Here is a 15,567-nt window from a genome sequence, read left to right as displayed (position 1 = left end):
CCTCAAACAGTCACACTCCAAACTCCACTATGGCCAAGACCAAAGAGCTGTCAAAGGACACCAGAAACAAAATTGTAGACCTGCACCAGGCTGGGAAGACTGAATCTGCAATAGGTAAGCAGCTTGGTTTGAAGAAATCAACTGTGGGAGCAATTATTAGGAAATGGAAGACATACAAGACCACTGATAATCTCCCTCGATCTGGGGCTCCATGCAAGATCTCACCCCGTGGGTCAAAATTATCACAAGAACGGTGAGCAAAAATCCCAGAACCACACGGGGGGACCTAGTGAATGACCTACAGAGAGCTGGGACCAAAGTAACAAAGCCTACCATCAGTAACACACTACGCCGCAGGGACTCAAATCCTGCAGTGCCAGACGTGTCCCCCTGCTTAAGCCAGTACATGTCCAGGCCCGTCTGAAGTTTGCTAGAGAGCATTTGGATGCATTTGGAGGACAAAGAATGCTGAGTTGCATCCAAAGAACACCATGCCTACTGTGAAGCATGGGGGTAGAAACATCATGCTTTGGGGCTGTTTTTCTGCAAAGGGACCAGGATGACTGATCCGTGTAAAGGAAAGAATGAATGGGGCCATGTATCGTGAGATTTTGAGTGAAAATCTCCTTCCATCAGCAAGGGCATTGAAGATGAAACGTGGCTGGGTCTTTCATTATGACAATGATCCTAAATACACCGCCCGAGCAACGAAGGAGTGGCTTCGTAAGAAGCATTTCAAGGTCCTGGAGTGGCCTAGCCAGTCTCCAGATCTCAACCCCATAGAAAATCTTTGGAGGGAGTTGAAAGTCTGTGTTGCCCAGCAACAGCCCCAAAACATCACTGCTCTAGAGGAGATCTGCATGGAGGAATGGGCCAAAATACCAGCAACAGTGTGTGAAAACCTTGTGAAGACTTACAGAAAACGATTGACCTCTTTCATTGCCAACAAAGGGTATATAACAAAGTATTGAAAAACTTTTGTTATTGACCAGATACTTATTTTCCACCATAATTTGCAAATAAATTCATAAAAAATGTGATTTTCTGGATTTTCTTTCTCATTTTGTCTGTCATAGTTGAAGTGTATCTATGATGAAAATTACAGGCCTCTCATCTTTTTAAGTGGGAGAACTTGCACAATTGGTGGCTGACTAAATACTTTTTTGCCCCTCTGTATATCCTTTAGTACGTTTAGTTAATGGAAAATGTAGGTTTGACTAGGTAATTAATTGCTTAATTAATTGGTGTTAATTGTTCTGAGGGGAGGTACTAGCTCTACAAAAGGAGCCTCTCTTTCAGTTCATGGGAAGGCATTTTGGATTGAGCTGTGAATGGGGCAGCATTGTTTTTAGCTGGCCCATAAGGTATATGTTTGATGGCAGTACTGTTGTTTTTGTTCCGGAATCACTTTGTAAATAAACACCCTTGCACAGAACTTTTGCGGCTCCACCATCTTTTTATTTTGACAGAGGTCAGGTTTTCCAGTATAGCCTTCTGGCCTACTCTACATGACATGGTTTTGAAAGGTAAATAGCTGAGTGGTATGAAATCCTGTAGTCTAGTTAATTGATCATGTGCTGCACAAAGCACATTAAGCAGTTCAAGGTCAATATAGCCTACATGCAGTAGATTCCGATGGCAGCAACAACAAAAAATCTATAAAATTAGCTGTTTCATATAGATTCATATAAGCCTATACGGCAGATGCTTTGACCCAAAGCGACCTACATTAGTTTGTGCATAAAAATGCATTCGTAAGGGTGAGCATTGCAAGTGCCATGTCCCACCAACTGAGACACACTCCTTCGTGTAGTGGCAGACAGGGTGCTCTTCAACACAAAAATACTAGCAGGGAGTAGGTGCATTGTGTGTTTGAGGGCATGCTGTAGACCTACTTGTATCCTGAAGCACCACCTGTGAAATCTCCGGATTCTCAGGGCTGTCGAAGTGCAGCATCTGGGAGACTAAAAAACTCCATAGTTCTTGCCGATGACAAGCATACCCATAACATTATGCAACCACCACCATGCTTGAAAATATGAAGTGGTAATCAGTGACGTGTTGTGTTGGATATGCCCCAAATATAACGCTTTGCATTCAGGGATTAAAAAAAAAAATCTTTGCCACAGTTTTTGCAGAATTACTCTGGCAACTGAATTAGGGAGGACGCCAGTATCTTTGTAGCGGCTGGGTGTTTTGATACACGATCCGAAGCGTAATTGATAACTTCACCTTGAACCTTGTTTTACCCATCTATAAATAGGTGCCCTTCTTTGTGAGGCATTGGAAAACCTCCATAGTCTTTGTGGATTTAATCTGTGTTTGAAATTCACTACACAACTGAGGGACCTACCAGATAACTGTATGTGTGGGGTACAGAGATGGAGTAGTCATTCAAAAATAATGTTAACCATTATTATTGCACACAGAGTGAATCCATGCAACACATATGTGTGTATATGTGACTTGCTAAGCAAAATTTGTAAAAAAAAAAAAAAAATGTACTCCTGAACTTGCCATAACAAAAGGGGTTGAATACTTGACTCAACACATTTCAGCTGTTCATTTTTAATTTATTTGTAAACATTTCTAAAAACTAAATTCAACTGTGATTATGTAGTATTATGTGTGAATCAGTGTCACAATATCTCAACTTAATTCATTTTAAATTCAGGCTGTAACACATCAGAATGTGGAAAAAGTCAAGGGGTGTGAATACTTTCAGAAGGCACTGTATGTGTGCTGTGTGTGTGTGTGTGTGCATATATGTGTGTTCGTGTTGTGTCGGTATGCGTGTGTGTTTATGTGTGTGTGTGTGCGTATGTAGTTTATGTGAATTTGTGTGGGCTTTGTGTCAATGTAGTGTGTGTGAGTGAGTAGTACATGGTGTGTATACAGTTTATACTGTAGTTAGTGTGTGTGCGTAGGGTCATTGCATGTTAGGGTCAGTGCAAGGTAGGGTCAGTGCAGATATTTTGGGTACCATTAATTGTCTATGTTGCAGTCTGGCTATTTAGTAGTCTGGCTATTTAGCAGTCTGGCTATTTAGCAGTATGGCTATTTAGCGGTCTAGGAATTTAGCAGTCTCCTGGCTTTGGTGTTTCAGGCGGTCTCTTGTTTACTCCAATGAATATTGACTATTAACTATTCTGTGATCAGAATTGATTGGAAAATGTTTTGTTAAAAAACAAGACGTAGATCAAGAAAAACAAGATCTTATCTTTAAACTCCCTGATGAAGGCCATGAAGTTTTAAATTATTTGTTCCATTGAACTTGCCATACAAATAAAGGCATTTGAATGAATTAATATGAAGAGTGCATTGGTCCTTCTTTCTTTTTGATGTCTCAGAGCCTGTTGGTCCTAGAGCCGATGCTGCTGTACCGTTTGCCAAACAGTCTATGGCTTGGGTGGCTGGAGTCTTTGTCAATTCTTTGGGCCTTCCTCTGACACCGTCTGATATAGAGCTCCTGGATGACAGGGAGCTCACCTCCAGTGATGTACTGGGCTATCCACACCACCCTCTGTAGCGCTTTGCAGTTGAAGGCCATACATTTGCCATATCAAGCGGTGATTCAGCCAGTTAAGATACTCTCGATGGTGAAGCTGTATAACTTTCTGAGGATCCGAGGGCCCATGCCAAATCTTTTCAGTCTCCTGAAGGGGACGAGGCACTGCCTTGCCCTTTTCAGGACTGTGCAGGTGTGTGTGGACCATGTTAAGTCCTTAGTGATGTGGATGCCAAGGAACTCGAAGCTTTCGACCCGCTCCACATCAGCCCCATCAATGTGGATGGGGGCATGCTCTCCCCTCTTTCTTCTAAAATCCACAATCAGCTCCTTGGCCTTAATTACATTGAGGGAGAGGTTGCTGTCCTGGCACCACACTGCTAAGTCGCCATCAGGGATCAGGCCTACCACAGTCATGTGGTCAGCAAACTTGATGATGGTGTTAGAGTTGTGTGTGGCCACGCAGTTGTGGGTGACAAGAAGTACAGGAGGGGACTACGCACACACCCCTGAGGGGTCCCTGTGTTGATGATCAGCGTGGAGGAGGTGTTGTTGCCTACCCTCACCACCTGGGGGTGGCCAGTCAGGAAGTCCAGGATTCAGTTGCAGAGGTAGGGATTTTGTCCCAGGGTCCCCAGTTTAGTGATCAGCTTGGAGTGGACTATGGTATTGAATGCTGAGCTGTAGTCTATAAACAACATTGTCACATAGTTATTTCCCATCTTGTCCAGGTGGGAGAGGGCAGTGTGAAGTGCAATTGATATTGAGTCTCATCTGTTGATGTGTTGAGGCGGTATGCGATTTGGAGTGGCTCTAGGGCGTCTGGGATGATGGTGCTGATGTGTGTCATGACCAGCCTTTCAAAGCGCTTCATAATTACAGATGTGAGTGCAACATGGTGATAGTAATTTAGGCAGGTTACCTTGGTGCTCTTGGCACTAGGGACAATGGTGGTCAGTTTGAAACATGTTGGAATTACAGACTGAGACAAGGAGAGATTGAAATCCATGAAGAAACTTGCAAGCTGGTCTGTGCATGTTTTAAGATCGCCCTGGTATTCCGTGTGATTGTTAACCTGTTTAAAAGTTTTTCTCATATTAGCGACAGAGAGCGAGATCACACAGTCATCCGGAAAAACTGGAGCTTTCATGCAAGGCAGTGGTATATTCCTCGAAGTGAGTTTGGGAGTTCTGCATCGCTGGGCAACTCACGGCTGGGTTTCCTTTTGTAATCCGTTATTGTCTGCAAGCCCTGCCACATACGACGAGCGTTAGTGGCGGTATAATAGAGCCACACAGTGGTGTCATAATACCCATGAAACCTAGCGGTCAGGGCCTAAAATGAACACTCGCCACCTTCCATTTTGGAATTGGCGGGTAAGATGACTAGTTCACCAGCCACGGTAGCGGGTTATCAGGGCTCCACAGTGTGAGCATTTCACTCAAATCAAATCAAATTTTATTTGTCACATGCATCGAATACAACCTTACCGGGAAATGCTCACTTAAAAGCCCTAAACCTACAGTACAGTTCAAGAAAAACTTAAGAAAATATTTACTAAATAAAATAAAGTCAAAATAAAAAGTGCTGGAGAAGATCTGCAGAGAGGAATGGTAGAAACTCCCCAAATACATGTGTGCCAAGCTTGTAGCGTCATACCCAAAAATGGTTGGTAGCTGTAATCGCTGCCAAAGGTGCTTCAACAAAGTACTGTGTAAAGGGTCTGAATACTTATGTACATGTGATATTTCACTTTTTGCTTTGTCATTATGGGGTATTGTGTGTAGATTGATGAGGAGAAAAAAACAATTTCATCTATTTTAGAATAAGGCTGTAACGTAAGATCATGTGGAGAAAGTTAAGGGGCCTGAATAGTTTCCGAATGCACTGTACATTGTTTCACATTTGTGACAGACCTCTTGGATGCCCCGCAGGTCACTAGATTTCTCCAGGAATTCAAGTCAGGGAAACGTGGGTTCTGTCCGGCTAGGCAGCCTCTCGTGAGGAAGCAAAATATCTTCAAGGGAGAAGAGGGAGGCAGGGGAAGGTCCGACTTGTCTCCATTAAAAAGTCACTGTAGTTAAAAAGTAGATACCCGCCAAGTAACAAGTCATTAGCTAGCAACTAGCTTCTGCTGTGTGTTTACACTTTGCTTCCCTGGTGTGTTTACACTTTGCTTCCCTGGTTTGGCACGAAACTTTGAAATGGCGCAACGGTTGGCTATTGAGTCAATCGAGAGCAATCGATTTCCAAAAGTCAAAACAATTGGATAAAATAGAGAGCTTTGTAAACATTTGACCTGTAGTTACGTGGTATTATGAGAAGAGCACATGAGAGACGTGTGCTTAGCTTAATCCTTTAAAAAATATATAGCAGACTTGCTACATTTTCACAGAATAAATAGGCTCACCTGTCTCATTAAACACATTCTCGATATTAAATTCTGAAGATAGAGTAGACAGCATGTTTGTCTTAGGTGACTTGTATTCCTTTGCAACAACAATAAAAGTTTCAGTGGAAGTGAGTGATTTCATTTGCAATTAGTCATTTATCCAGTGGAGGGCCCAAGGTCGCTTTGAGCTAGCGCCGAGACCCCTAGAGGGCGTAATTTTCCTGATGTTGAAATACCTGTTGGTACTGACGCAGTCAGCCCAGCCAGTAATACATTAGCGTCCCCTATGGACTGGCTCGTACATAAAACATCCTCCATTCAGGCTGCAAAGGCCTTTTAACTATCTCAATGCTTAGGACCAAGAGGCATGGAGAGGCAGCCTTTAGTTATTATGCGGAGAGTCTCTGGAATAGCCTGCCAGAGAACCTGAGAGGGGCTGAAACTGTGGATATACAGTATTTAAAAGACATCTTAAAACAGTGATTTTCCTTAGGGTGCTTTTTAGTTCAGTTTGTGTCAGTAAATTATTTATTATCTTATGTTTGTTGTGTAGTAAAGTTTTCGCTTTTATTTTCATTGTTTTTTATTCTTTTTTTCCTGTAAATCACATTGCGTTGCATTCCATGTCTGAAATGTGCTGTATAAATAAAGCTTGATTTGATTTGATGATGTATGTGTGCCATTCAGAGCGTGAATGGGCAAGACAAAATATTTAAGTGCCTTTGAATGGGGTATGGTAAAAATTGCCAGGGGCATTGGTTTGTGTCAAGAACTGCAATGCTGCTGTTTTTTTCACGCTCAACATTTTCCAGTGTGTATCAAGAATGGTCCACCACCCAAAGGACATCCAGCCAACTTGATACAACTGTGGGAAGCCTTGGAGTCATGGGCCAGGATCCCTGTAGAACACTTTCGACACCTTGTAAAGTCCATGTCCCTGACGAATTGAAGCTGTTCTGAGGGAAACTCAATATTTGGAAATTTGTTCCTAATGTTTGCTATACTCAGTAAATATATACAGTGCCTTGCGAAAGTATTCGGCCCCCTTGAACTTTGCGACCTTTTGCCACATTTCAGGCTTCAAACATAAAGATATAAAACTGTATTTTTTTGTGAAGAATCAACAACAAGTGGGACACAATCATGAAGTGGAACGACATTTATTGGATATTTCAAACTTTTTTAACAAATCAAAAACTGAAAAATTGGGCGTGCAAAATTATTCAGCCCCTTTACTTTCAGTGCAGCAAACTCTCTCCAGAAGTCCAGTGAGGATCTCTGAATGATCCAATGTTGACCTAAATGACTAATGATGATAAATACAATCCACCTGTGTGTAATCAAGTCTCCGTATAAATGCACCTGCACTGTGATAGTCTCAGAGGTCCCTTAAAAGCGCAGAGAGCATCATGAAGAACAAGGAACACACCAGGCAGGTCCGAGATACTGTTGTGAAGAAGTTTAAAGCCGGATTTGGATACAAAAAGATTTCCCAAGCTTTAAACATCCCAAGGAGCACTGTGCAAGCGATAATATTGAAATGGAAGGAGTATCAGACCACTGCAAATCTACCAAGACCTGGCCGTCCCTCTAAACTTTCAGCTCATACAAGGAGAAGACTGATCAGAGATGCAGCCAAGAGGCCCATGATCACTCTGGATGAACTGCAGAGATCTACAGCTGAGGTGGGAGACTCTGTCCATAGGACAACAATCAGTCGTATATTGCACAAATCTGGCCTTTATGGAAGAGTGGCAAGAAGAAAGCCATTTCTTAAAGATATCCATAAAAAGTGTTGGTTAAAGTTTGCCACAAGCCACCTGGGAGACACACCAAACATGTGGAAGAAGGTGCTCTGGTCAGATGAAACCAAAATTGAACTTTTTGGCAACAATGCAAAATGTTATGTTTGGCGTAAAAGCAACACAGCTGAACACACCATCCCCACTGTCAAACATGGTGGTGGCAGCATCATGGTTTGGGCCTGCTTTTCTTCAGCAGGGACAGGGAAGATGGTTAAAATTGATGGGAAGATGGATGGAGCCAAATACAGGACCATTCTGGAAGAAAACCTGATGGAGTCTGCAAAAGACCTGAGACTGGGACGGAGATTTGTCTTCCAACAAGACAATGATCCAAAACATAAAGCAAAATCTACAATGGAATGGTTCAAAAATAAACATATCCAGGTGTTAGAATGGCCAAGTCAAAGTCCAGAACTGAATCCAATCGAGAATCTGTGGAAAGAACTGAAAACTGCTGTTCACAAATGCTCTCCATCCAACCTCACTGAGCTTGAGCTATTTTGCAAGGAGGAATGGGAAAAAATGTCAGTCTCTCGATGTGCAAAACTGATAGAGACATACCCCAAGCGACTTACAGCTGTAATCGCAGCAAAAGGTGGCGCTACAAAGTATTAACTTAAGGGGGCTGAATAATTTTGCACGCCCAATTTTTCAGTTTTTGATTTGTTAAAAAAGTTTGAAATATCCAATAAATGTCGTTCCACTTCATGATTGTGTCCCACTTGTTGTTGATTCTTCACAAAAAAATACAGTTTTATATCTTTATGTTTGAAGCCTGAAATGTGGCAAAAGGTCGCAAAGTTCAAGGGGGCCGAATACTTTCGCAAGGCACTGTATATACAGTATATATTATAGGTTGCAGTAGGCTACAAAATAGACTTTCCAGTGACACTGACTCACCCAATGATGAAGATGAACCCTAGGCTACTCACCTGTCATGGCCGATGCGCTCGTGCAAATCAATAGCCTATCTTAAAATAAGCTACTTTGAAAAACAGCGCTGTTCGCTCAGAATCACTCAAAAAATGGTGGTTAGCTTCTACAGACAGATTTGTAATTCATTTTCAGCAGCAGGCATTTGCTTTCCAAACTGTACGGCTATGATTTTCTCGTGATTGTATTTTGAAATTTGCAAAAAATGAATTGACAGCCACAACCAAACATAGAAATATAATCCATAGATGCAGTTTCCATTCCAAACAGGATTGGCAACCATTTCTTGGGTAAACATCTGTTTAACAGTCAACGTGCCGGGGTTAAAGGTTCCAAAATCCTTCTATGGATTATATGACTATGGCCACAATGCAACAAGCTGTTCTATATTTGGCAAGCGCTGCCCAAATTGCAGCCTTCATGACAGTAAGTGCTTACTATAAAATGTTTTCCACAGCTATTTCTTAGCAGCTACTGATCCTCTGTGGCTAAATGATGCTCTCTGGTGTAGTGTTTTAAATGATTTTATTAATGTATGTTCAGACAGGAGTATGCTAGTATAATTTTGGGAATAAAAAACAAATTGTATTATAATTTTGACAAGCAAAAAAAACAACAGAATATTGTCAACAACCCGATGACAAACAACTTCAAATGAATAATAGCACCATCTTGCGGCCCATTGGGCTACCTTTGAGCCGTTCCATGATAACAGAATGATCCTCAGACTCAGATTTCTCACTTTAAATGTATGTCAAACAAAAAACAATGATTGCAAGGTTAAACAAACCATACAACTCTATAAACAAGGACTACTTTAACAATTTCCACAGAAGATTTTACAAAATCACTTGAAGAACCGTGCAGATTCAAAGATCGGTAACATAATGATGGGTGTGCTCTTTGTGCCATGATTCTGTTACCAAACTTTGTATCTGCATTTTGACATACATTTTAAAGTGAAAGAATTTGAGTCTCAGCATCATTCTGCTACCATGGAATTGCCCCTTCTTTAAAAGCAGTTGGTAGATTTCCCTAATTGTTTTGATTTATTTTACTCTTATTTTAACAGGTACGTTGACTGAGAACACATACCGGTACTCATTTACAGCAATGACCTGGGCAGTAATTACAAGGGAGAGGAGAAGGGATGATTGAATGAGCCAATAGGAAGCTGTGGATTAAGTGTCCATGAAGGTATGAGGGCCAGATTGGCATTTTAATTAGTGTGTGTGTGTGTGTGTGTGTGTGTGTGTGTGTGTGTGTGTGTGTGTGTGTGTGTGTGTGTGTGTGTGTGTGTGTGTGTGTGTGTGTGTGTGTGTGTGTGTGTGTGTGTGTGTGTGTGTGTGTGTGTGTGTGTGTGTGTGTGTGTGTGTGTGTGTGTGTGTGTGTGTGCCTGTACAGTATGTCTGTGTGTGTGTATGTTTAATGCAGCAGCAATGACTATACATCAACAGTGATGTCCTGAATTGGGTTATTTTACCTCAGATATGAGAATCAGAGAATCTGTGCGTTAGACTGGCTTTATTTTGCAGGAGTGAATGGGAGTGACAGGTGTCTGTCACTCCCGACTGTGCTGTCACTCAAACCTGCTCATTAGCCTAAATCCAAGAGATCATCCTCATCATACTGATACATTCCACACACACACGATGTGTTCATGGTATATCATTTGTCTTTCAACTTTGATGCATGCATGAATAATAGTTTTCTCATTAATAGCAAACAGCGGCAGTAATAATTTACGTACGGTTTATAAAGGGTTTGTCAATGGTTAATAGTGTTTATTCTTTTTTTTATTTATAGTTTAAGAACCAGTAATAAACAGTTGTATGATAATTGCGTGATAAATTCGTGCCAATAACCAGTAGGCCTATTTGTGGGAAATACCTTTAGGCTGCTAATTGTCATTTGTCAACAATCTCAATAATTCAGCATAAAAAAAAATATGAATGCTGTGCCATCTGCATGTTAACTTGGTTATGACAGCGTTACTAGCTCATATCAATCTCTGTCCTCTGCTCACACTGCGTTCGTCTGACTTGGTAGCCTGGGGCGAGCCAGACATGCGCCTTCATTGGATTTCTAAAAGATAAACAGACAATTAGGACAATATTTTAATTTAATTTGATTAAGAATATATATAGACTACTGTATATTCCCTATTCACACGCGTTACATTGTTAATCCGAGTATGCGCACTGAACGCCTCCATTGTCTACCAGCAGCAAGGAGTGAGAGCGAGCGCGCGGATATGAGAATGCAGGGGAGCGGCATACATTGACCCAAATCTCCGGGAACCGGAGAACAAGCGGACCCGGACACACGTATGTCGTTGGAAAGACAGACTGGCAGACAGACAGCAACAGTTGTCATGGATATGGTTATGATCAGCTGAACCAGTCTTCAAGACAAAATAATAACATTAAAGGGGGGTAGCCTAGCCTACTGCAGGGAAGCGCGACTGTCGGAACCGTTGTTGCGCTTTGTGCTTGTCATCATCCCTGTTGTGATTTGGAGCAGGCTGTCCTGTCATTCGTTGTGAGGGGAAAACGTTTTGCGTTTTGCTTATCTTCATCAAAGGGAGTTGTTTTTCTGTCATTCATTTGACATCATCCTCCTATAAATGATCATTTTTCTCTGTTGAGCTGAATCAAAACATTCGAGTCGCTCATGTTCCTGTCAGGGAAATGGGCTGTTGCGTCTGTTATACACAGCTGCTTTAGTCAGACTTGACAACCGGGATTTTTTAAAGCTGCCGTTTTGTCCCTGGCAAGAGGCGATCAAGTGCACTGCAGACAGGCGTGTCGGGGGCGATTCCAGTGACGGCTCTCGACTCTCTGCGGAGCCCCGTTTCAACAGCCCCCACCCAATTTTATCGGGCGATTTGGATGGGGGGCAAGCAGAGTACGGCAGGGCGGCCCCGGGGTGCTTTTCACGGTGTCTCGGCGGATGACAGCGCAGTGGCACCCTCGGCCCACTTTGGGCACTACCGACCAAGTGGCACTATGGGGTTACGCAGCCGCTCAGTGAGTTCTGTGGCTGGGATGGGCATAGAACATAGTCCTACGGTGCCCTTTGGTTTTTATACCCCCAGAGGAACAGACTCGGACAGGGCTGGAGGGGGGTCTGGCACTAACGCCACCCATGGTAACGGCTACCAGGAAACGGGCAGCGGGCATCACACGGATGGTATGCTCTATCTGGGCTCCCGAGGGTCGTTGGCAGACACCTTGCCCCTGCACATTGCACCCCGGTGGTTTAGCGCCCACAGTGGTAAGTATCAACACAACCAACCATGGCTGGCTGCACACATCACAGTTATCAGAGCTTACAATGACATTAGGCCTTGATGTCATCAGCAAACTTCCCTGCCATCCATGGAACTTCATTAATGAATTAGTGTGTGTGTGTGTGTGTGTGTGTGTGTGTGTGTGTGTGTGTGTGTGTGTGTGTGTGTGTGTGCGTGCATGCGTGTTTGTGTGTGTGTGTGTGTGTGTGTGTGTGTGTGTGTGTGTGTGTGCGTGCGTGCGTGCGTGCGTGTGTGTGTGTTTGTGTGTGTGCGCATGTGTGTGCATCAGAGCATTTAATCAGGGGTTCATTGAGTGTCTGACCTTATGTATCTTATGTACACATAAGATGATGCACAGCTATCATCTGTCTCACTGACTGGGCTTGTCAGGGCCTGAGCTGCAGAATACTGACGACACTGGCTCAGGTCCCCAGGCACTCATTACCAAAGCCCAAACCAGCAACCCACAAGAGGGAATGTCAGGCGTCAACGTTTGCCTTTTATTGCTAGATGACCCTGCTGTTCCTTTTGATGACTGAGACGCTCCCATAACGGATAAGGCTATGGTCCTGCTTCAGGTACATAATTCAGCCCTGTTTTCAAGACATTCAAGACAAGTCTCTCTCTGTCCTCTCTGTAAAATGGCTATTAATAGGGCTGATCACAGGTGCCTCCGTCAAGTGCCCTTGGGAAGTGGTGAGGGAGTGAGGGGGCGGGGGGTAGAAGGAAGACAGAGACACCAGATCTTAAATTTTACCAATTTCAAACTCTCCAGGCTGGTGTGGTCACACTCCTATCATAGTATGGATTTTAATTGATTGACAGAACCATTGAAAATATATTTTTTCTGGACATTTTTTGGAGCCTTTCTCTTATCTCGGTGGAGCATTGGTCAGACATCTTGTTGCCTTCAACTGATTAGTCAAACTAAAAACAGTACTCACGGTCTGCAAAGCATGAAAGACTCTGGTGAGGTGCCACCATGGCAGGTAGACAGTAGACAGTTCTGCAGCATAATAAACAATGTCATTCATACTTTAAAACCCAAAGTCTGACACAAGGTCACATCAGAAATCCCCTATGACAATGGTAAACATGCCGACACACACACACACACACTCACACACACACACACACACACACACACAAACACACACACAGACATACACATACACATACACACACACACACACACACACACACACACACACACACACACACACACACACACACACACACACACTTCTTAGGCTTGAAGCATTACAAATATTGCAGAGCCTTCTGATATTTACCAACTGGACTGTTTTGGCCTGCCATTTTCCATGCAGCCTCATTGATACTCCATTAATACTCTAATTAATATTATATGACTGCTGATTAGTCGGATCCTGGCAGGAAACCTCATTCTGATAGCCAACTGCTTGATCCAGGAGCAAACCGTTTCACTGATCCAGTTCCTGAACAGTTCCTGTCCCGTCTACATTGTTACTTAGTAAATTGCTCACCTACTGTTGTTGGTATGCACTCTCAGATTAGAGACCCCTTAGCAATGGTCTGTGTAATCTCTCCTCCTGTGATAGACCCATGGTGTTCACTCACCCATCACAGAGCTAAGTAATCACTCACCGATTTGAGCAGAGCAAAGGCACTGACTGAACTCTCTTTGAGCAGAAGCCAATGTAATTGTTCTAAAATTAAAGTCATAAGCAATCATTCACTTGTGTACACCGCCCTTTTCATTTAAATGTAAATAATGATGATAACACACATGAACACATACACACGCATGCTACTGTAGACACAGTGTTGTGGCTGGGTTTTAGTGGCAAGTCTTTTTGGAATGATGGGATGTGCTGAACTGAACGTCTGAAGATCTGTGCTGAACTGTCTGGCAGTGGAATTCAACAATATAGGTCATTCTCAATGTATTTATGTTTTCCCTTCCCCTCATACACACTCTTTCTCTATCTCTCTCTCTCTCTTCTCCCAATGTCTCAGCACAGTGTACACAGACTCCGAGACACACACACACACACACACACACACACACACACACACACACACACACACACACACACACACACACACACACACACACACACACACACACACACACACACTCTACACTGGATGGCTAAGTGAGGGGTTTCTGTTGCTGCGTCTGTGACAACCACGTTTCTTGTCACTGCTATTTTCAAGATGAACACTTGCTTGCTCCGTCACAATATCCTCACACACTTGTTTCATCAAGACGCAGAGGACGAGGGAGGGAGAGAGGGAGGCTTGACATATTCCTCTGACAGACTTCCTGTCACCAGTGTTTCACAGCCAGTCTGTTGTTGAGTGACAGCCGACAGACCTTTCTAATAAAAGGATGCCACAAGTGCAAACAACTGGCCAATTAAAAGGACAGGGGGCGAGGGTAAAGGCAGTGGCAACCGTTGCCATGGTGCAGGGACTAAATCCTGTCACTATACAGCAGAGACTTTCTAAAGATAAACCTTTGACTTCAGTAGCAGGGGGCATTAGCCTCTGTCAATCAAAAAGGCAGATGATGCCACTGAATAGCAAGCATCATACTGATCACAGGATGCTTTCTATGTCATTAAGCATCACAAACCTAAATCACATCGTTTCCCAGTGCTTCCCGTCACAGCAAAGCAGTCTCATTCACTGTGTAATGATACCCTAGTCTCTCCCACACAATACACCCCAATGCCATTACACACCTCCCTCCAACCCACACTCTACCCCCCATTTCACCTGTATCTAAGGCCACATTACCTCCTGCAATCAAGGAGTTTAGTGAGGAACACAACAATAGGTCAGTATGTCTCTCTCACAGCTCCCTCCTCCCCATCTCCCTCTCCGTCTTTACCTTTCTCATTCAGCTGTTTCCATGGAAACTGCTGTTCCTTCCGGTAAGGTAAAGAGTTGTCTGAGTTGCGATTGAGTTGGATGTGATGTAATCAAATGGCTACAGTCCATATATGGGCACAATATCCTGTATTCTGGACTAAACAGGTCTCTAGACATGCTGACACACTCCAGCATTTAGTATCATCATTAGAGGGACAACCAGCCCAGACACGTAGAAAGAAGATGCACACAGGCATACACTAACAAACAAGGTCACTCATTTAATACGCTTATCCATGTTGTCTAGTCTAATGACCTGTGATAGACAGTAAACAAGTGATGTCCTTGACATGACAGAAAGAGGGCATGAAACAGCAAGGTGTTTATTCTTCTGAGAGACAGAGGCTTTCTAGACAGCAGGGAATTACAGGGAGCTAGCTAGCTGTCACACTGCTTGCCTGCCATTTGATTAGAGCAGGAGCTAGAGGCAGCCACAGACCTCCCATCTGTACCTTTAATGGTGACTTCTCTCCTCTGAGTGCATACCAAATGGCGCACCATTTCCCCATATAGTACACTGCTTTTGACCGGATGGATGGGTTGGACTTGCAGAGAGATGAGTTCAGATTGGTCTGCCATGTAGCATGCTTCGGTCTATAACATGAGCTGCTCAGTATGTGTAGATAATACTTTCTCCTGCAGCTTTTTTGAACGATATCAATAAAAACTGCAAAAATGTTACTACAGTGCTCTCAACATTTCTGCCCTGAATTTGTGT

The 15,567-nt window shown here is 43.2% G+C and overlaps 1 protein-coding gene across 1 annotated transcript in view; it reads left to right on the top strand.

The window, feature by feature from the left end:
* The first annotated feature begins 10,641 nt into the window (after positions 1-10,641).
* LOC110513605 (E3 ubiquitin-protein ligase znrf1) overlaps positions 10,642-15,567 on the top strand; it is a 45,459-nt gene continuing 40,533 nt past the window's right edge. Inside the window, exon 1 of the mRNA XM_021593400.2 lies at positions 10,642-11,914. Within this exon, the coding sequence (XP_021449075.1) occupies positions 11,530-11,914 (385 nt within the window). The 5' untranslated portion in view covers positions 10,642-11,529. The remainder of the gene's footprint in view (positions 11,915-15,567) is intronic.

This window comes from Oncorhynchus mykiss, chromosome 1 (genome assembly GCF_013265735.2).
Source record: "Oncorhynchus mykiss isolate Arlee chromosome 1, USDA_OmykA_1.1, whole genome shotgun sequence".
NCBI lineage: Eukaryota > Metazoa > Chordata > Actinopteri > Salmoniformes > Salmonidae > Oncorhynchus > Oncorhynchus mykiss.
Note: the sequence above shows the minus strand (reverse complement) of the source record. Positions and strands in the feature narration are given on the sequence as shown.